The 20830-nt window shown below is 41.6% G+C and overlaps 1 protein-coding gene across 10 annotated transcripts in view; it reads left to right on the top strand.

Moving 5' to 3' along the window:
* The window catches only part of DLGAP1 (DLG associated protein 1), a 300538-nt gene that overhangs the window by 191082 nt on the left and 88626 nt on the right, over positions 1-20830 (top strand). For 7 of the 10 annotated variants that reach the window (XM_053396460.1, XM_053396464.1, XM_053396455.1 and 4 more), the window contains one exon: positions 2890-3912. In XM_053396460.1, the coding sequence (XP_053252435.1) occupies positions 2956-3912 (957 nt within the window). In that variant the 5' untranslated portion in view covers positions 2890-2955. Of the gene's footprint in view, positions 1-191; positions 211-2435; positions 2528-2889; positions 3913-4488; positions 4843-20830 lie in introns of those variants that run through there. The other 3 variants (XM_053396463.1, XM_053396462.1, XM_053396465.1) reach the window with 3 other exon arrangements.

Raw genomic sequence — 20830 nt, 5'->3', positions numbered from 1 at the left:
ATCGATTATATATTTAGCTGTTCATCTGTTCTTTGCATAATGACAGGAAAATCATGTTCACAGTAACTTCAAAGTACTTTGGGTGGTCTTGCAGCCCTTTCCAAAATGTGGTCCTGAATGAATGTGAGACTTTCACCTACATCTTGCATGAAATCTATGCTACAAGGAAACTGGAAGATTATTCAGGTTTTCATTCCCTCTAAGGACATGGTAAGGGCTCACAGAATACGGGTACCAAAGTGACCTAAGACTGTATAACTGTATTTTTTGGAATTATGTTGTTCCTCCAAAGGAGCACTAGATATTAACACTGAAGAGCAAACAAAATCAGGCAATAGCAAACGCATATACCTATAACTATTCTTCTACCAAGATTATTGATTATAAATGGCCTTTTGGTCTGGCATTTTCATAAAGATCAATCTGTGTGCATGTCAAATCAGTAGGAGTTCAATTATTACAATCCACCATTTTCATGAATCATTTCAGTGCTCCCCCCTTTTTTTCTTTTTTTCTTTTAAAAGGACTGCTGTCATGGTAGCTGTATGCTGAATTGATTAAACATTGCTCTAAGTATGCTGGCATGTCTCAGAGACCTAGTGCTGCTTCAGTACTTACAGACCTTGAAGTGGTGTTTGGATGTGACTCAGATTAATTGTGTGTTAGAAGACGGCTCCTGCAGTGTCTGCAATCTTAGTGACACTCTCTGTTAAGGATTAATTTATCATTAGCTAAAGTGATCCTACAACATGCTGAGCTAGAAGTCAATGGGACTACTTGTACTCTAAATCATAAGCATATTCTGTAGTGCTTTGCAAAAGGAAAAGACAGACACCCATGCCTTGTTAGCAGTTCATACACTTGGAGCCAGAACCAAAAAACTGAACAGAATGGGACTAGCCTTGACAGTACGACTATAAAAAAATTAACAGTGCTATCTTTTGCATGACTATTCATAATTAAATCCCACTGAGTTCAATGGGACTTACTCTCAGCTAAGGGTTTATAGGATTGCAGCCAAAACGATTCAGGTAATATAGACACTTCCACTTCTCTTGGAATCAGAACTATTCCTCAGCATAATATGGAATGTGTGGAATTCATTCTGTCAGTGCCACCACTTCTGCTTGTTCAATGGATCGATCTGCCCTCTCTTCCACCCATGCACTCTCCTGGGGGGTTCTCCTAACCTTCCAAAGTGGCTCTGGGGAAAACAAAGCAGGGGGAGCCTGTTTTGCTAGCAGAAACCCTTGCAATGGCTTCTGCTCGCAGAATGGGGGAGCTGAGTCTAGCCCCATGTTTCCAGAAGAACTCGTAAAGTTGTAAAATATTTTTCAGCGCTGCCAGAAACACTAAGTACACTGTATATGGCAAAATCTGATCCACTGCTATGGCACCTTGTAATGTTTCTTAAGCGTTTCAGGCCATCCTTGGACTAGATGACCCTCAGGGTCTCTTCCAGCTCTGCAATTCTATACAATTCTGTGGTTCTTATTTGGATAAAGCACTGAGTTCAACTTGATTGTATGTTCCAAATGCTATTCACTGTAAAATAAAATACTTTTTTTAAGCTTATTTGGCAATATGTCTTGTAAAAAGCAGAGAACCACACATTCTACAGTTATTAAGACAGGCATTAAAGACTGGAAAAATAATTTCGAGTTGGTTATATTTTAGCTCCTGAGACATACTTCTTTCTGTAAGTTAATGATGTTCTAGTCTTAGATATATTTACCTTCAATTCCAATTTCAGTGGACCTTATTTCCAAATAAATATACCAAGGCATATGTTGCTATCATGAGAAAATATAAAATTTAGGAGTAAGTAAATAAAAAAATTCAGAAGCAAATAACTGTTTGGAAATATCACTGTGCGGTCTTGGTTCAGTCCAATTTTATCCCATAAGATTTAAAGGTTGAACTAGATGTTCAATGAGACTTCAATGTGTTCAGTTTTCTCTGTATAGTGCCTTTGTGATCTGCAAACCTGATACACTGCACTGTGCTATAATCCTCCTGGCACCAGACACTCCTAGGGTCTAGACATCCCACAGCCAAACAACCACCTCTAACTCTACTGTGACCTGTGGCAGAAGTCAGAATTCCATGTAGCCAAAGAGTCACAAGCTTCTGGTGCTACCTTGGAAGTCAGGAATCGTTGTGACTCTCTCAGCTAGTAACCATAGTACCAATGTTTGTTGCACAGCCTCTAGGTTCATGTGTTGATCCAGAGTTCAAGTATGCCTATGGCTTCATAGGAATTAGCTCCCTAGGGTGGGGTTAGCAGGAGGAAGCAGGAAGGAGACATCAGCACAGCATTGCCATTTGTTGTCAGTCCCCAAATTTCTATTAGGGGATTGTGTTTTAGTGATTAAACTATAACAAAGACATAGCTTTGTGATAAGGGTGACAACCGAGTATAACAGGCATTTCAAGTGTCTCCTAGCATGGGGTTCAAAAGCGTGCTCTGCAGATGCTGTTTGTTAGAAGCTCCTACCCTCCCATCCATTCCCACTCTGCTCCAAAGGTGACCATCTCAAAATATATGTATGACTTATTACTATATCCCAGGAATATACATTTTTAACACATTGTATCCAGTTGTGGCATGACTTCGTATTTATTTGGGCTGTTTCTACCTTACCTACTAACTGAAGCACAACACAGCATTCAATGGGTCAGATCAGATTACGTTAGTTGCAGTTAAATTCCACTGAAATGAATGTGAAAAGTTAGTAGCGAGTAAAATAAGTCTCATTGATTTCAACAGGAACTATGTGTGACTTAGTCTGGAGCCAGCCATTCTGTAGTAGCAACAATTATAATAACCCCAAACCAAATGTGCATTACCAAACCATTTCACATTTTTTTTATTCTCCATTTTTCTAGGTCTTTCATGATGATCTTTGAGTAACATAAGCATATTCAGATGACTCTGGGAAATTTTTCACTTCAATGATGAAAGGATTATCTAGCAGCCGCAGCCACCATCATGGGGTTGCCTGTGAACCAGCATGTGACTCTCTGGTACATCACTCTGACAGGAAGCCATATTTGTTAAATCCTGTGGAACATCATCCTGCAGATCACTCTTACTACACTCAGAGGAACTCTTTTCAGGGAGAATGCGTGGTTCCCTACAACGATCAGATTGCTAGCAGCACGTTCCCTCGGAGACATTACAATTCCCATAACGAGCTTAAAGATGAGTGTGCTTTGGTGCCTCACGGAACAGCCGGTAAAAGTAATCGCATTCCTGCCAATCTTTTGGACCAGTTTGAAAGGCAGCTTCCTCTAAATCGAGATGGCTACCATACTTTACAGTACAAAAGGACTGCTGTAGAACATCGTAGCGATAGTCCAGGGAGGATCCGTCATTTGGTTCACTCTGTTCAAAAGCTCTTCACAAAGTCTCATTCTCTCGAAGGCCCATCAAAAGGAAGCATCAATGGAGGCAAATCAAGCCCAGAGGAGACACAGACTATGAGGTATGGCAAACGTAGCAAGAGCAAAGACCGGCGGTCAGAAGGAAAATCCAGGTCAAATGCTTCAGGATGGTGGAGCTCGGATGACAACCTAGACAATGATGTTTGCATTTACCATGGACCAAGTGGGGTTATGACTATGGGGAGGTGCCCTGACCGTTCTGCTTCTCAGTACTTTATGGAAGCCTACAACACTCTCAGTGAACATGCGGTGAAGCCTTCCAGAAGCAATAATGATGTCAAATGTTCCACTTGTGCAAACCTGCCAGTAAATCTGGATGCTCAGTTAATGAAAAAAAGCTCTTGGTCCTCTACGCTGACGGTGAGCAGAGCCCGTGAGGTTTACCAAAAGGCTTCCATGAACATGGACCAGACAGTGGTGAAATCAGAGACTTGTCAACAAGAGCGGTCTTGCCAGTATCTTCAGGTACTGAATGTGTTATTGCTTGCATTACTTACATTGCCTCTGGTTCCAAATATGACTTACACTGAGATGAGACTCCAAATGGGAAGATGAAGGTGGGAGTTAATGCAAATTATGAATAAATCTGCATTTTGGTTGCTAAGAGTCAGTGTTAAAAAGAATGGATACAATGAGGAACTGGTTCACTTTCTTAACATGTGAAAAGAACAAGAGCTTTCTGAATAATTGGGGGGGATTAAAAAGGCACTCAAGACATACAATAAGGCACAGCAGGGTCACAAGGGAGCTAGAGGTAGTAAGCTTTCATTTAGCATTACAATCTCAATGAACCTAATATTACCAGAACAGACATTCATTAGCTTCTATAATCTTAGGATTTGCCTTCATTTTATTATTTTGTGATGAAAACTGGAGCCCCTTGGAACACTTAGTAATGCAATTCTGTTTTGTACACTGTGAACCAACCTACTATCCATTTTTGTCACATACAGAAAACCCTTACGAAATAATTACATGAAGTGACCAGATTGGTGTATCTAGCTGTTATTCCTTTAAAAAAGAGAAAGCTCTGACTGGTGGGGGGGGAATGCAAAGTTGAAAGACTGAAATTATTGAATGTTCCGATTATACTCTTTAAGAGTACATCACTGACTCCCTCACAAGCTGTTTGCAGTTAATAAAGCGTCACTATTTTTCACCAGTATTGTATCTTTAAATGTCAAGAATCAGATGTCTGCTCTTGGAGCTATCATACTGCCGGTTAATTTTTGTGGCAAGAACGTGGATCAGAAAATTAACACAGTTTCAGGCTTGCAAGATCTGTGGATTGCTTTTTATGAATTTTATTTTGAAGCAGAAATGGCACATCTGACTGTGCATGGACAGTGGAATAATGTCAAACAAAGAAGAGAAAAGACCATGAGGAAAAAAGAGGTTTGATCCAAGATATCCTTATTGTTGTTGTTTAAAAATAGTGAATGATTGCTCTGCTGTTCGGTTTTCCTGCTATTTAGTTCTATTTCTATGCATCACATGTTGCAGGGTAGTTTTCTCTTGTGCTCAGCTTTATGGGGTATTTTGGATGAGTCTAGAGTCAGGTAGAGGAGAGGATTCTACTGTCCTCTGAAGATGTCCAGCTTAGTTGAAACCCAGGTGACCTACAATTGAATCTGGGGTACCAAGTCTTTAATTAGTTCTGCTTTTAATATATAATCTGAACACCAGTTTATATCCAAAATTAAGAATTACCGTATTTCACGTAATAATGCATGTATCTCTCTGTTCATACAGAATTCCTATACATTAAAAAGTAAATATGAATGCTTCCCTGCACATATCTCTGTGTTCATATAGGATTCCTATACATTAAAAAGTGGAAATTTAAGGGGATGTACTTGAAGGTAGCAAAATAATGGTACTGTAGCAGGGGAGGGCGATGTTTTGGATGTCAGGTCAGAAGAAGATTGTAAGACTCTTGTTGTTTTTTATTAGCTCTCTAACAGCAGGCACTTGGCACTTAAATAACTCTTGACCCAATATGTGACCAGGTGGTGGGAAAAGAAGTGAAAAAAATTATACCAGCTTCATCTTTGCATGAGCCCTTCCACAGGGACTTTGCAGATAATATTTGACAAGAATAGACTTGTGAAGTAGAATTAGAGGGCATTATCGGTGTCTGCATGGATAAATGTCCATCAGTCCTCTAAAGCATTATGCAGAATGGCTAAGTATACTCTTGATTTAAGTATACCTTGACTTAAATTAGCACTTGCCAAATTTGAAACAAATCACCATAATGTCGATATATTAAGATTGTTTTTTTAAAAGAAACAAATAAATACCCTGAATGTGATTAATACTATTACAAATGCTACTAAATCCTGAATTTCAGTCAAATAAAAATGCCAAGTTGAAGAGTCGTTACAGGAGCATAGTTCACCCCCAATTCTTTAAAAAGCTATACAAACGTAAAGTGTGCAAACTTAAAAACTCATGCATCGCTCATCCTCTGGAAGGTGCCATGTGTACAGTGATGATGATGCACAGATGATGGCAATGGGTTGTTATCAACTAAGTTTTCCTCTCAGTAGTCCTATTGAAATTAATGGACCTAACCTAGTTCATTAATTTATGTGGGTCTACTCTGAGTTTTTAATGTTTGATTGTTTATATGTGTGTTGGAAGCCACTCAGAGTGGCTGAGGCAACCCAGCCAGATGGGCGGGGTATTAATGTTGTTGTTGTTGTTAACTTAGTTGAATGCCATCCAGTGCTTAGATAAAATGTGTTGATCAATGAGAATTATCAATTTTTCAAACAATACGTAATTCACCTGGAGGGGCGTAACATCTAAACTGGATAACTTTTCAGCACAATGCAAAACAGTGAATCAATTTAAAAGTTAAGAGGGTGCGACCTCTTGTTTAGGGCAAGAACCAAGAAGCTAGTTCTAATATTCAGTTGGTGGATGTCTTTAGTAGAAATTACAGAAATCACTGCATTACACTCAAGGTTTAATCTGCTTTCCATTTTGTGTACAATCAAAAATGCAAATAATTAGGCAGACTTAAGATCTGAACACTTTTACCTTTGGCTAAAGCAATGTGTCATACCAACAATGCTTGATAGTACAGTCCTAAATGCATCCATTCTGAAGTATCGTATTTACAGAAATCTAAAGTGCCGTCAAACTTCATGTGCACCTCAAATTTCAAAACCTTGAAACCAAAAAAAGTATTTGCTGGTGAATGTAAATGCACCATCAAATCTGATGCACATCCTAATTTTCGTGACATCATTTGGCCAAAATAGATGCACATTACATTCGAGTAAATATGTTAAGTCCCAATATGTGCAATGCAAAACTTACTCCCTAGTAAGAGTGAATAGGAATGCAACCTTAGAATCTAAAATAAAGAGAGAGAAAGAATTGTGTGTGCTTATGTGTGTATTGTTCATCTCTGATAAATCTTCTAGTCGGTGGAGGCTCACCCACTGGACCTGCTGGGGCACAGCCCTCCCACTGAAAATGTCAAGCAATTTTTGAAAAAAATCCTTTTCAAAATCTCAAAGCCACACACACTCTTATTTGCTTTTGATTTTATTTATAAAAATATTTATATACCGCTATTCTTAAAAAAAATATCAGAGTAGTTAACAACAGTTAGACATAATGCAATAATAAATAAATACATAAATAAAAATCAGAAATCAACTAACTATTATGAGATTTATTGTTCATTACCTGCATAAGCCTGGCAGAATAGAAAAGAATTCGGCAGGCACCTAAAACTTGAAATTTGCTGAATCTCTATTAGCAGAACATTCCACAGAACTGGGCCAATGACACTAAAGGCTTAATTTCTTGTTGTTGTCAAATGAGCCTACCCAATTCAGGGAATGACCAATGGTGCTCCTGTAGATGATATTGGTGATTGAGCTGAGTTATAAGGGTTCAGACAATCCCTGCGGTACCCTGGATCTAAGTTGTTTGGAGCTTTGTAAATTAATACAAGGAGCTTGGACCTTGCTTTGTAGTAGATGGGCAGCCAGTGCAGATGTTTTAACAATGATGTCACATGTTGTTGGCAGCAGGCCCCCTGACCACTTCACTCTGCAGCAACTGGAGCTTCTGAACTAGGCCCAAGGGCAGCCCCACATAGAACATATTCGCCTAATTCACTTAGACTACATTGGTTCTAAGCATGCTCAGAGCGGTTTCCCTGATCTCATAGGTAATCAAAGAAGCAACAGGGAGCGATTCCTACTTTTAGGAACGTCATTAATTCTGTTTAGGGGTGTGTGTGTGTGTGTGTGTGTGACCCTGCTAGCAAGCAACTGTGAGTCTCTTTCCAAAATCTGTTTTGCTGAATCATTTTGCATTTAATTGTTTTTTAATTGAGGAATTAGAAGGCACAATAGTGGATGGCTTGTGTGTATGTTGCAGTAGACTCTATATAAACCATTTCCCTGCATTCACTCTGGGTGAGGCAGGGCAGGTAGATCTGAATCGTGAGCAATTCCAGGGTACTTTCCTAGAGTATTTCCAGAAAACTTGTGTGGATCTGCTCAGGGGCGTCGCAAGGAGGGTGCAGGGGTTGTAGTCCACCCTGGGTGTCATACCTGGGGGGTGACAAAATACCCCTGGGCAGATCAGTGTGACAGCACTCGCACCCCCTGCGGGTGGATTTTCATGATTGGCACAATTGTCATGGTGAAAATTCGCCCACTGATTGTGTAAATACGCCTGGCGATCAACCTGGCACCCCCCGGAGGTGCACCCTGGCTGACAGTGCTGCATGCCAGGCATATTTGCATGGTCAGTGGGCGGATGTTCACGATGACGATTGTGAAAATCCACCTGCTGGGGATGTGAGCACCACCCGCTGTATGGTGCCACCCCTGTGCCATCTGTATGGGTGCTGCGTGTGCGCCGCTAGGCAGTTTGCACCACCCCTATGGGCAGTTTGCCCTGCACTGGGTGCCGGAGAGGCTTCCTCCACCACTGGATCTGCTTCAAAGAAACCCCTTCCCTAGCTTTAATTTGGTATATTTTGGGATGAAAAAAATGCTGCCACTATTATTTCTAGCTGGAGTTTTGTGAGTTTGTTAGTGAATTTCCACAATGAAAAATTTGGGCCCTTTGGCTGTCTAGATATCGCTTCCCCAAACCCTTCCCCAAACCTGGAAGATATTCTCCCTCATCTGAGACATAACAGAGGCTGATTATGAGAAGTCTGGGGTAATGTACTCTGAAGATGAACATAGATTATTGCTTCATGTTTTCAGAACTGCACCATGCATTGCAAATATGTTCTGCTGTGCTCTGGCTCAGATGAAACAATCAGTTTTTTGTCTATTGGTTGGAACACTTTGTTCTCTTAATTTAAGGGGAAAACATGATTTTTATAATGAAAAGTTGATTTAAAAAAAAATTGGGGGGGTGGGACAGAAGCAAGTTTTCCTAACATTAAAAAAGATGTTTTTTAACAACGATTGTGTAGGTATAAACAATACATGAATTAAAAAACGTATGCCATGTTGTATGGCTTAATTTCTAAATAAAAAGTATCATATGGTGTCAGTGTTATATAAAAATTATATTTAGCCCTCCCTACATGGAAGCTCTTCTTCCATTCATAGATGTGAGGAGACAGTGACACTCTACACATGAGTAATGGTACAGTTTTCTAAATAAGTACTATACAGGTTATTACCATGGTGATATAATAGCTGGGTAGGGTAATCTCTTGCAATTCTTCTGATTTTAACTTTCTGGTGTGCTCCTCAGTCTTCTTCACATGCCTGTCACCGTTGCTGCTTTGGCTTTAGCCTGTCCCTGTCCCTCCTTCCGCCTTCATAGCCTCTTCTTGAGTCCCTTGCCAGTGCTCTTCATAGTCCACCAAAGTCTGTTCAACTGACCCCAAACAATTCAGAACCTGGCCTTATATACTGTTCAGCTAGGATGTTCCAGCCAATCAATTTGTTTCTGAAAGAATTCTAAGCCATTGTTATGGACCAATAAATGTGAATGGAACGTTCACCAAATGACCAGTCATAAACTGACGTTTGGCTGGTACAGCTCTTACATAAACAAAAGCCAAGCATGTATACTACTGCCGTCCCCTTGGCAACAGGGAGCAACTGTGACAGTTTACCTGCCAGTTGGCCTGCTGCTAGTAGACCTTGAATATTTTGTATTTTACATGTATTTTATAATGCTGCTTTGTGTCAAATGTCTTTTGAAAAGCAACTTATGAATCTGTTCAATAAATACTCTGTTGCAACCAGGGGTCAGGGAACTGCCTCAGAATATGGCCTCTGGCTTTAATATAAGAACTTGCTAGTCTGACCATATCAAACTGGTGTTAAAAGTTTATTACTGGCTTCCATACAAATCTTCCATACAAAGGACCATAGAAATCTCTTGGTTAGTTAAAAACCTTTTCTGGGGTCTTGCTTCAGGTGTTCCTGAGCTGAGAAGGCTGGCAACCAAAGATGTGTGTTGGCCACGTATGAAACGTTCATTTAGTGCCGGTTTGTGTTTGTTTTTGGTCCCCTATTCTAAGCCACGAAATTAAAAGACACCTGCTTCTTGGGAGAAAAGCAATGACAAACCTAGACAGCATCTTAAAAAGTAGAGACATCACCTTGCCAACAAAGGTCCGTATAGTAAAAGCTATGGTTTTCCCAGTAGTGATGTATGGAAGTGAAAGCTGGACCATAAAGAAGGCTGATCTCCGAAGAATTGATGCTTTTGAATTATGGTGCTGGAGGAGACTCTTGGTTGGATAGTGTTCTCGAAGCTACCAGCATGAGTTTGACCAAACTGCGGGAGGCAGTGGAAGACAGGAGTGCCTGGCGTGCTCTGGTCCATGGGGTCATGAAGAGTCGGACATGACTAAACGACAACATTCTATTTTTCCAAACACTTTCCCCTCCTGTCGTTGCTATCTTAACTTTGAAATGTGGCTTTTATAATGTTCAGTATGTGGACTTAGTGGTTATAAACCACTCTGAAGACTTGGCAGGGAAAAGCTATATATTAATAATTTAAAGAAATAAGTATAATGGTGTCTCCCAATTATATGAATATCAGAAACTCCTACCAGGAAAAGTAAAGTGTTGACCTTTGTGGATAATATTGCTGTGGAACAAATCCCATCAATTACCTCTATCACTTCATTATCTAAGCCACTGACAGGAGCATTATGGTGGGGAGCAGGTCTCTCTTTCAGTTAAAGACAATTCCGGGTGCTATGGGGAAACGGGCAGTATGTTTCTGGTGCTCCCCACCTGAATGAAGCCATGTTGAAAGGAATGGAGGGAACATTGCTGCTTCCTTTCGATTCTGAACTGCTTCTGTCCTAGCTTTGGCCTTTGACCAAGGTGCAGCTTGTTTACTTTAAAACAGGTTCCTCCCCTCCCCCTCCCAGTAGAGCCCATATACAGGGCCCTACATGCTCTGGGGAGCCACTGAAAACTGAGACATGGTTTTATTTTATCCCCCATGCTGTTTAGCATCTACATGAAACCACTGAGTGGGGTAATCCAGAGTTTTGGACTATGCTGTCAGCAATATGCTGATGACACACAACTCTACATCTGCAGGTGAGGCAGTGGATATGCTGGACCATTGCCGTGCCTCATTAATGGAACCGATGAGAGCCAACAAAGTGCAGCTCAATCTGGATAAGACTGAGGCACTGTAAGTGGGTGGTTCCCTAGGTCAGATGTATGGGAGATTGTCTGCTCTTGGATGGGGTTACACTCTCTCTGAAGGCGTGGGTACATAGTTTAGGGGTACTTCCAGGTGTGTACCTGGGGGTTGGCAAAATACACCCCCCCCAGGGTGCAGGCCCACAGGGGATAGAAAAATCACCCCAGATTGCTCTGATAGAGATTGCCTGGATGACACTCACCTTGGAAGAATTTGAGATTAGGGTGTGGAGGGGTTGGGTGACCGGATGGCTGGTATTGCCACCACCGTCTTTTTGATGCCCACTTGCCAACTGGGTGCAGGGGAGGGGACCCTGGAGGCAGTGGTGGAGGCTTTTAACTCCTCCAAACCTGTCTTGACCACACAGAGAGAGAGAGAGAGAGAGAGAGAGAGAGAGAGAGAGAGAGAGAATTTGAATGAAAGGGTGGAGGAGTGATGGACCTCTCCACCTTTCTTTCTCTAAGGCAGGAGTAGACAACCTAAGGCCCATGGGCTGCAAGTGGCCCACAGGACTAGTTTAACCAGCCCACGAGCCGCCCGTTCAGCGAGTCCCTGTGTGCTGCACTAAACCAGCAAGGGGACTCACTTCCGTGGCACCGTAAATCCTATCTGCGCATGCGCAGATGCTGTAAATCGCATTTATGCAGACGCCGCAAATTGCAGCCGTGCGTGCTCATGTGTGCACACAATCCGGCCCATGGAGGGATCTCCGCTGGACTGAACCGGCCCAGGCGAGATAAACTTTGCTGACCCCTGCTCTAAGGAGTTCTTGTTGCTGTTAAATGTGGGGCTGGGAGAGAGAAGAGTGCATTTCTACTCTCCCTCCCCCATTGTAAATGGAGAATTACATACTACTCTCGCCATTTGCATGTGTGAGTGTGGGTGTGTACCTAATTCCTTCTCCACCTGCTCGCTGAGCTACCCTTCTGTTGTGAAGGGTGCAAGTGTGTATTGGATACGAACAGCACACCCTTTCTCTTCCCTTCCCCCATGTCTTCTCCATCTTCCCAATAATCCTGCCCCAGTTTTTTAACTGGCAAAGTTCGGTCAGTTAAGCCAGAGATTTCATCTTGCACAGTGATGGGATTAGGAGGCAACTTTCCTGACCTGAGGCTGAAGAAATTTGAAAGGTTTCATGAAAGTGCATCCAACGAAGGCCCATATATTCCTCCTGAACAGAGCTTTAGAAAAGAAATGGATACAGTTTATGACAGAATTTTAACAGAAATGAAGCCATGATATGAGGCCATGTCGGCTATATCATCAGAAGTCTCTCTCTCTCTCTTTTGTCTGGAAAGAACTTGAAGAATCTGAGTTTCAGTGAGCTGGGAAAAAGTGCTGCTGACTTTGGACTTCACTGCTCATTGTACGTAGACATTGTGGAGCATGTATCTGAATTGGAAGTGTTCAAAGCACAAGTGCAGGAGCTGAACAAGGAATCAGAGTCAGCAACTCCCCTGGATTTGCTGAGCACTGTCAATACAAGAGTACTATCTGGATGATATTTCTCCAAATATCAAGACTGCACTTCGAATTATGTAAACCTTAGTAGGGATTGTGGCATTTTGTGAATGCAGCTTTAGCAAGCTTAAGTTGATAAATGATAATTTCCATTCTGCAATGAGCCAAGAAATATTGATCAGCCTTGCCCATATTATCCATCAAACACAATAGAGTGGTACCTCGGTTTAAGAACAGTCCTGTTTAAGAATGATTTGGTTTACAAACTCGGCAAAACCGGAAGTAGTGTCCCAGTTTTAGAACTTTACCTCAGTCTGAGAACGGAATTTGAGGGGCCACCAGGGGCACATTGGAAGATGGCCGACAATAACATCTCTCCGACCTACACGAGGTAATTAAGAGGCTGTTATGGGAGTATGCAGCCTCCCTTGCCCCCCCCCAAGGGAATGGGGGGGACTGCCTTGCCTGCTGTGCCCATAATTCACCCCCAGATTTGAAAGAATGGGGTAAGGGCACTAGGCACGAAGCCCTCAGGTGGGTCTGGCTCTCCCGGACGCTGTCTCTGATCGCGCACTGGTTTGCATCAACTCGAAATATATAATTGGAAACAGAAGCAAATGCACATACTTCAAGTGAAGATCGGGAGTAAAGGCTGATTAATGGGATCTCTGTGAGCGGAGCGACGGGCTGGACAATAAATCAAGTGAAGACTCATCATTAAAAGATCGGTATGTCGGAGCGAAACAGAAAGGGGGGAGGAAAAACTTTTCTTTTTTTGCCTTATGTGAGTACCCAATAATCCTCCCTCCCAGAGAGAAAGAATCGTTGCAAATTACTAATCACAAGCAGAAGATTAAGAACTGTGTGAAAATAAATTACTGATCAAAGAGAGGACTGGTGGGAACGTCTGATGGAAAGAAAGCTTTGTGACGCAGTTTCAAATGGAGATTTGTTAAGACAGGCCTGCTCACAGGAGGACGAGGGGGAGGAGGACCATGGTCATCGGAATGTGAATGTATGGTTATCGGAATGTGGATTTGACCTGGCAGGGCCCCCTGAGATATAGTTTCGCAGGCCTGTGAAAATCAACGGACAGACTGTGGGAATGTTTTTTGTGGAGGTGTGGAAATGGCGTCTGTCCTTTATGTGATATGGCTCTTGGAGTGTGTAAAATCCACACAGGATATGTTTGTTTTCAACTCGCTTGTGAAGATTATCAGAGATCACAAAGAAAGGCATATATGATAACAACAAGAAGATGAGGAAAATAACAAAGAGACTATCTGGACAGAACTGGACAGAACTGTGTAATTAAAGCAGCAACAAGAGTGATGTTTGGATCCCTTTCGGAGCTCGAAGTATGGGTACCCCCAATAAAATTTTTAAAATCAGGCTGTATAATTTGGAACTAATGTGATTTGGAATTAATGTGATTTGATTGGCCTGTTAATAAAAATTATTTGGGAAAAAAAGAACGGAATTTGAATGGTGGAAGGGCACCGGCGGCGGGAGGCCTCATTGGGGAAAGCGTGCCTCGGTTTAAGAATGGTTTCAGACTTCTGGAATGAATTAAGTTCATAAACCGAGGTACCACTGTAATGGGTCTTTTCTGCGGTGATTACCCATTTGTGGAATGCACTCCCCAAAGATTCTCGCCTAGCACCTTCATTACATATCTTAGACGTGCTGGGGACAGATAGCATATGCAGGTCAAAGAAAAATAAAATCAGTCTTTTAAGTGGTTGGTTATTCTGTGGCAGCAAGTAACCTTGTACCATTTTGTTGTTGTCATTCATTTAAGAGATGTTAAAAGATTTAAAAGATGTCATCACTATACTGGATATGCTTCCATATGAGTAAGTATGGTGTGAATGCTTTTTAGATGTATAGAAAAAAAATATATGAAAAACTTTAAAAAAAACCTGTGCTGTGCATGTGGAAAGTTTATGATCACTACATATTGCTAGTAGATCTACAGACATCTGGGTAGGTGTAAAAATTAAGAAAAAAATAAAAAACTCTTCCATTATTTGAATGAAAAGCCAGGCCAAATTTTGGACATTCTCGTCCTCTTTGCAAATGGTATACTGATGGCATTGAGACAGAGCAAATCCAGAACTTTTAGATAGGCACTAAATTTCCATAGGAACATTTGAATTCTCTTATTAGTTGGCCATTAAATTCAAAGCTAATAGTAGCATTCCTGTTCTAACTTTAAAGAGATAGAAAGGACAATCTGGTTTCACTAGCATTAAAAATATCCAGAGAAAAGTCCACTGCTTTTTATTTGGCAGCATCATGATAGGGAATTCCTAGAATCAATCCAAAATAAATTAATCAGATCTATTAGCTTTTCTGCTTAACACTCAAGCTTGATAATTAGGTCAGAGGTACATCTTTTATCTTTTGCCTTTGAAAAATATTGGATCATTATGAAGTGTTAATGCAAGCTTACATGTAATGGATAACAAGATTGCCAACATTATGGATATTAAAACATTGCCCCATCAAAATGTGAGCAGTTAAACTTGATTGAGCAAAACAACAGAGATCATTTATCATCTTGGATTTTGTTACTTGTGGCAATCTTATCCCTTGGCCACCAAAACTCAAATCAATTACTAAGTTGATTTCTTATTATCCCTAAATTCTTTTGTAAAAAGTGGCTGTACTTGTTTTATATACATTCTAGCTAATTTGCTACAAAACGTTTTAAGATTATCCTGTATTAAAATCCCCAGGAAAAACCCAGTCGACATGCAGGATAGAGTTTACATACCCAGTGATAAATTTGTAAACCACAATGTTGTGTCACAGCCAATAAAGTAAACTATGGTAGGGTTCTTATTCCAAACAAAAACCTTTATTTTTTGCTTTATTTGGCACTTTGTTGTGTTGTGGTTTATTATATTTGTTTTACTATTTTATAATATAGTTTTTTATTTTAAAAATGTTGACTTTAACAATAGCTAAAATTGGGTATTCCTTGTTTAACTAAGAATGAAGGACTTGTGTGGTTTAAAGAAGTGATTGTTAATGCTAATATTGCTGTGTTACACATTTATTTATATTATGCTCCTCTTATAATTATGTTGTGTAGAAAACATGAACCACTATACGGGACAAGTTTGGTCTACTGAATATGTCAGGTGCTGTTGTATCACAACATCATATAAATTAATTGTAATATACAAAAGGTAGCCATGTTAATCTGCTGCATATATCGTATGTGTCAGGGAATCAGGAGCAGGAGCACTGGGGAGAGAGGATTGGGAGAGCGAAGGGGAAGAATCTGAGGGCAGCGTAGGGGAGTATGACAGTGGCCCGAGAGATTCCATGAGCTTCTCCAGCGAATCAGAAGATTCCCAGAAGGGGGCGCCGATGGTCAGGGCAAGGGGGGTCCCAGGGGGGACGCACCAGAAACAAGGAGCCAGAGGGGAACCCCAAAGCAGCAGTGGAGGATCGGGACCAGTTTCCCCACCAGAGCATAGTGGGGGGGAGGAGTCACATGTGTCAGGGCCAGCGTCTCCTCCAGAGAGGGAGTCAGGGCTGACCACGCCTCCATCGGAGAGTGGGGGAACGGAAGGGAGGTCAGTTGCAGCTAGCCCCCCCGAAGGGGGAAGCAGTGGCAGCAGCAGTGAAACGGTCAGGAGGAAAGCTGCTGGCTGGGCGCGCGCGCCAAGTTCAAATGTGCAGGCGCGCGGAACAGCAGGAGACCCGGATGGGGAACCAGCTCCTAAAGCCCGCCGGAGGGAGGGAGAAGGCTCAGGGGAATCAGCGGGAGAAGAGGCTAGAAAGGGCGGAACCCCGGCGGGCAGGCGGACCCAGAGGAGGAAGGAGCAGCGGAGAAGGTGGAGCAAGGCTAGGATCTTAAATTGGTGTCAGGGGGGAGGAGACTCAGACGGAGCATCAGTGGTCTGACACTTTAGACGTGGGGCTGCGCGCTGCGGCTCTGGAAGTGAAACTGAACTTCAATAAAGACTTTTATACTTAACAACGAAGCAGCGTTGGTCCTTTGTGAGCTGGGACCTAGGGCAGCCCTGACAGTATGTTTTTATGGATTAGAATAAACTTCATCAGATGTCTGAAATGTAATGCTCAGTTGCAGGTAGAGTTGCAGGTAGAGATGCAGGTATACATTTTGCTGGTAGAGGCAGTGTATACTGTGAGGTCAGACAGACAGGAAATATAAAAAGTGCAGGGACTACTTAGTTACAACTTGAATACATGCTTAATAGCACAGTCAGTGAAGGCTGGTCCACTGGGGCTACAGGGGCATAGTCCTCCCACCAAAAATGTTAAGCAGTTTTAAAGAAAATCCTCCCCAAAATCTCAAAGCCACAAATTTCCCTATGTCCCATATACATTTTATACTTTCTTGATCTGAGTGGCATTTTGTCAGTCTCATGTTCTCTGGCCAATCACATACCCTCCAAGTGTCCTGGTTTAAGTGGGACATCCTGGCTTCTGATCCCAATCCTGGCTGTCCCGTTTTGTCCCGGCTATGCCAGAGCGTGGGACCAAAAGACGGGCACTTTTTGGTTCCTTGCTGTGACGTGAGTCAATTGGCTCACACCAGAGCACAGAACCAGAAAGCGGCTGCGAAGCCTACCATGTCCCCTTGCATCGCTACTCTTCGTCCTCCTTCTGTCACAGCAATTCCGGAAGCTGGCTTCTGGAAATAGGTCTGCTGTGCCAGCAGAGGAGGAGGAGGAGGTGGCAGCCAAAGGTACACGGCAGGGCGAGCAGCATGAGTGAAGGAGCACAGAGATGAGGTGGGGGGGTGAAGGAAGAAGTGCAGAGATGGGGCGGGTAGTGCAGAGATATGGTGGGTGGCTGGGTGAGCGAAGGAGCACAAAGGTGGGGCGGGTGGGTAGTGCCAAGATCAGTTGGTTGGGTGAAGGAAGGAGTGCCTTTTGCTTTCTGTTCTGCTCAGTTCACTATGTTATAGTGGTGATGCCATGCGGTGTCCCCACTCGGTGCAGTGGACTGGTCGTGCTGCCCTAAATCTGCCTCTGCAATGCTCATTACAGGTGGTTGCCTTTAAATGCAGTTTAGAAATTACAATTGATAAAAAGAGCCTGCCAGGATGATAGCATGAGCCAGGGTATCAAACTAGATGGTATTACAGCTCTAATATCCTATTCCCAATTTTAAGGACTTGCCCCCTTTTCCTCCAGCCCCACTGTTGCAGGCTACCTGTTGCAGAAGAGTCTCTAGACATGCAGCGGACTCTCTCTCTCTCTCTCTCTCTCTCTCTCTCTCTCTCTCTCTCTCTCTTTTAATGGGGGATGCTGGGAAGAGTTAGGAAGCTCATGTTCCACCCACTCCCCTCCGTGGGCAGATCCATGGATCCAAACCAATCTGTTCTATCCTTGTGTCTTATTTCAGAGCTTTTCTAAATGTTCTATTTTATTATTGTTGTGTTCCTTTTAATGTAAGCTCCTTACAAAAAATAATTTGAAAAGCAGAGTATAAACACTTTTAATAAATAAAACTTAACTTTTCTTGGATATTAAAATTTATCTTACCAGCATATAAAGATATGTTCAAAATTAACAATCAGATTGACTAGATCACCATTAAAATTCCACAAAAGTTAATGACAGATTTTAGAAATACTTCAAAATGTTGATGTGTTTTAATTGGGAACATGCTGAATATGCTTCTAAAGAGTGCTTGCATGTGCTACAAGACATGATTATCACCTGTGATGGTTGACAAAACTCAAGCTAACTTGGGTTTTAAAATGTATAGGAAGCACCTCATACTTGCACACATCATACAATAATTATAATCAGACATTTCTGATCATTATTTCTCAGAAGGTGATCACGCTCATGCACTTACATGTGCTTTCTTAAATTCTTGGCTCACATGACTTAAAAAATCTCCTGTTTTGACAGTGACCAAATACACATGTCTAAAATTATGTATCTTCGGTCCCTTTGGGATCTTTTGGTGTCTTAACAGTTAGCACAAATCGTAGCCATTCTATTTCACTGAATTAATGTATGTTCATGATAAAAGACCATAGCAAGTGAAATTCAGCAAATGAATGGTGTTGTAATGGTATGTAAAGCAGCCATAAGATCAACTAAGAAATCCCAAATTGCATAAGTTTGAAGATCTGCACAGAGCAGTCATTAAGCATTGTTCTTCACTTGTGTAATTTCATTTCATTAAGTATTTGCATACTAATAGGAAGCTTTGGTTACATGTCTCCCATTGTGAGTGATGGCCAACCACTCCCTCCCTCCCCAGACCTAGTGTTTACTTGTAAACTCACCCACATTTGCCTTGGCAAAGCCCAAAAGAAGCTTAAATGCTCTCGGCTGCAATAAACTATAGCAAAAATGAGATGAATAATGAATGTATTTTGCCACAAGGACAGTCTCTTTGCTTTTTCGCCTTACAAGGTAAGCTCAGAGTGATCATAAGCCTAGGGCAACTTTTTAAAATAACATATTAGAAGACGTTGCTATGTATTTTACATTTCATTTATGTGACTTTATTAAATGTACTCTTGCATATAGTGTGTGTGTGTCTATTTGTTGTTCTCAGGTAACTATTTGATTTTATCTGCACTAAACCAACATGAAATAGTGGAAGATGAGTCCATGCTTCTTGCCCTGGGGGATATTATTAAGGCATTGGCTGTTGATGGTATTTCATATGGTAATTTGTCTATTGTGTGTAACACGAAACCAAATACCGGTAGGTAATTTGAGCAGGCAGTAGAGAATTGCTTTTACGATTTTCATTCTTGTGAAGTGTATTATAAATTTATCAGTATATGTATGCTATGGAAAAGGTTTTGCAGTAAGTGACCAATTTTTATTTTGGAAAATGTGGACTATTAAATGCTTTGGTTAAATTAAACCATGCACTAGTACATTAACTCTGCAATGAGTCAGAAAACACCACAAGAAGACTGCACATCAATTTCTATTAATGATCTCTTGAGGGAAAACCGGAATAGTCTCAACACAATTTAATAAGTGATCAAAACAATATTTTAATAAAGCTGCCAATATTCATTTTTGAAATAGATTAAATTTAATACAGCTATTTAATCTGTTAATTTTTAGCCTTACTTTTCTCTCTCTTTCTAATTGTTTTTTTCTGCCGGCAGTACTATAGCCCTCTTGTAATGTACTCTGATTTTAATTTCATTCTTGCTCTAATGAGCTAGTATAGGAGTGTTGAGCTAGAATCAAGAAGACCCAGATTCATGCTTTCTCAGCCTAATCTATCTCATAATGATTGTTATGAAAGATGGGAGGTGAAAACCATGAGCTCTTTGGAAGAAGGGCAAGTTAAAATGTTATACACACACTGAATCCTAAATTCAGCCAGTGTTAAGCGGCTTGTTTTCCCCATTTGTCTATTGGTTTTGCAGCAGTCACTCCTTTAATTAACCTGTATCAGGGTGATAACCAGGGTATGTCTGTCAAGGGTCATAGCCAGGACCAGGACCTGCTAATAAAAGACAGCAGCAGCAGCAGCAGCAGCAGCAACAACAACAACAGATGTACAATAAAATCCATAATTTGCTCACAGTAGCCTATTTTAGAAGGATCTGTGTTCTGTAGTGTAACAATCACAGAGCTGAGTTTGTGAGAGGGGTGTACAGATACATCCAACAGCTGGCTGCTGTAACCATGTTACATTGGTTAGGGGCCAATAGCTTCTAGCTACTAGCCTTTATTATTGTTTGAAGGGGTATCCCCATAGGAATCCATAAAACTGAAGGGGAACATGGGGGCCATTTTCCATGCCATTCTACAGGGTTCAGGTAGTTTAAAGAGGCTGGTGATTCCTGACAATCAGCTGATGGGTGGATTCACCCACCCACTTTTATAGGGCTGAGGCCCTGCATGTCTCCTCTTTTGCAGGCTTCTCTGCTTTTCATTCAGACCAGAATTAAACACAGCCTTTCCCAGTGCATTGCCTTCTGAGCATCTCTACATCCCCATTTCCCATTATTTCTGCTCTCCAGTGTTGTGGGCCTGGCTTATAAAGCCTGAACAGTGATTTTCATTAGCAACCTTTGGTTTCATGATTTTGCCCTCAGGGCTTTTTCAAAACCAACTGAAACTGAGAGCTGTCCACAAACAAATCCCATCCCTTGCTGTCCATACTCTCTGCTTAATTTTGGAACGGTCCACATTTGGTCCAGGTAGCTACTGTGTATGTTGGAGTTTGGTAAATAAATTGCAGCAGTGTACAGAAACAGTCT

The sequence above is a fragment of the Podarcis raffonei genome, chromosome 7 (genome assembly GCF_027172205.1).
Source record: "Podarcis raffonei isolate rPodRaf1 chromosome 7, rPodRaf1.pri, whole genome shotgun sequence".
NCBI lineage: Eukaryota > Metazoa > Chordata > Lepidosauria > Squamata > Lacertidae > Podarcis > Podarcis raffonei.
This window is presented reverse-complemented; position numbering and strand designations above follow the sequence as displayed.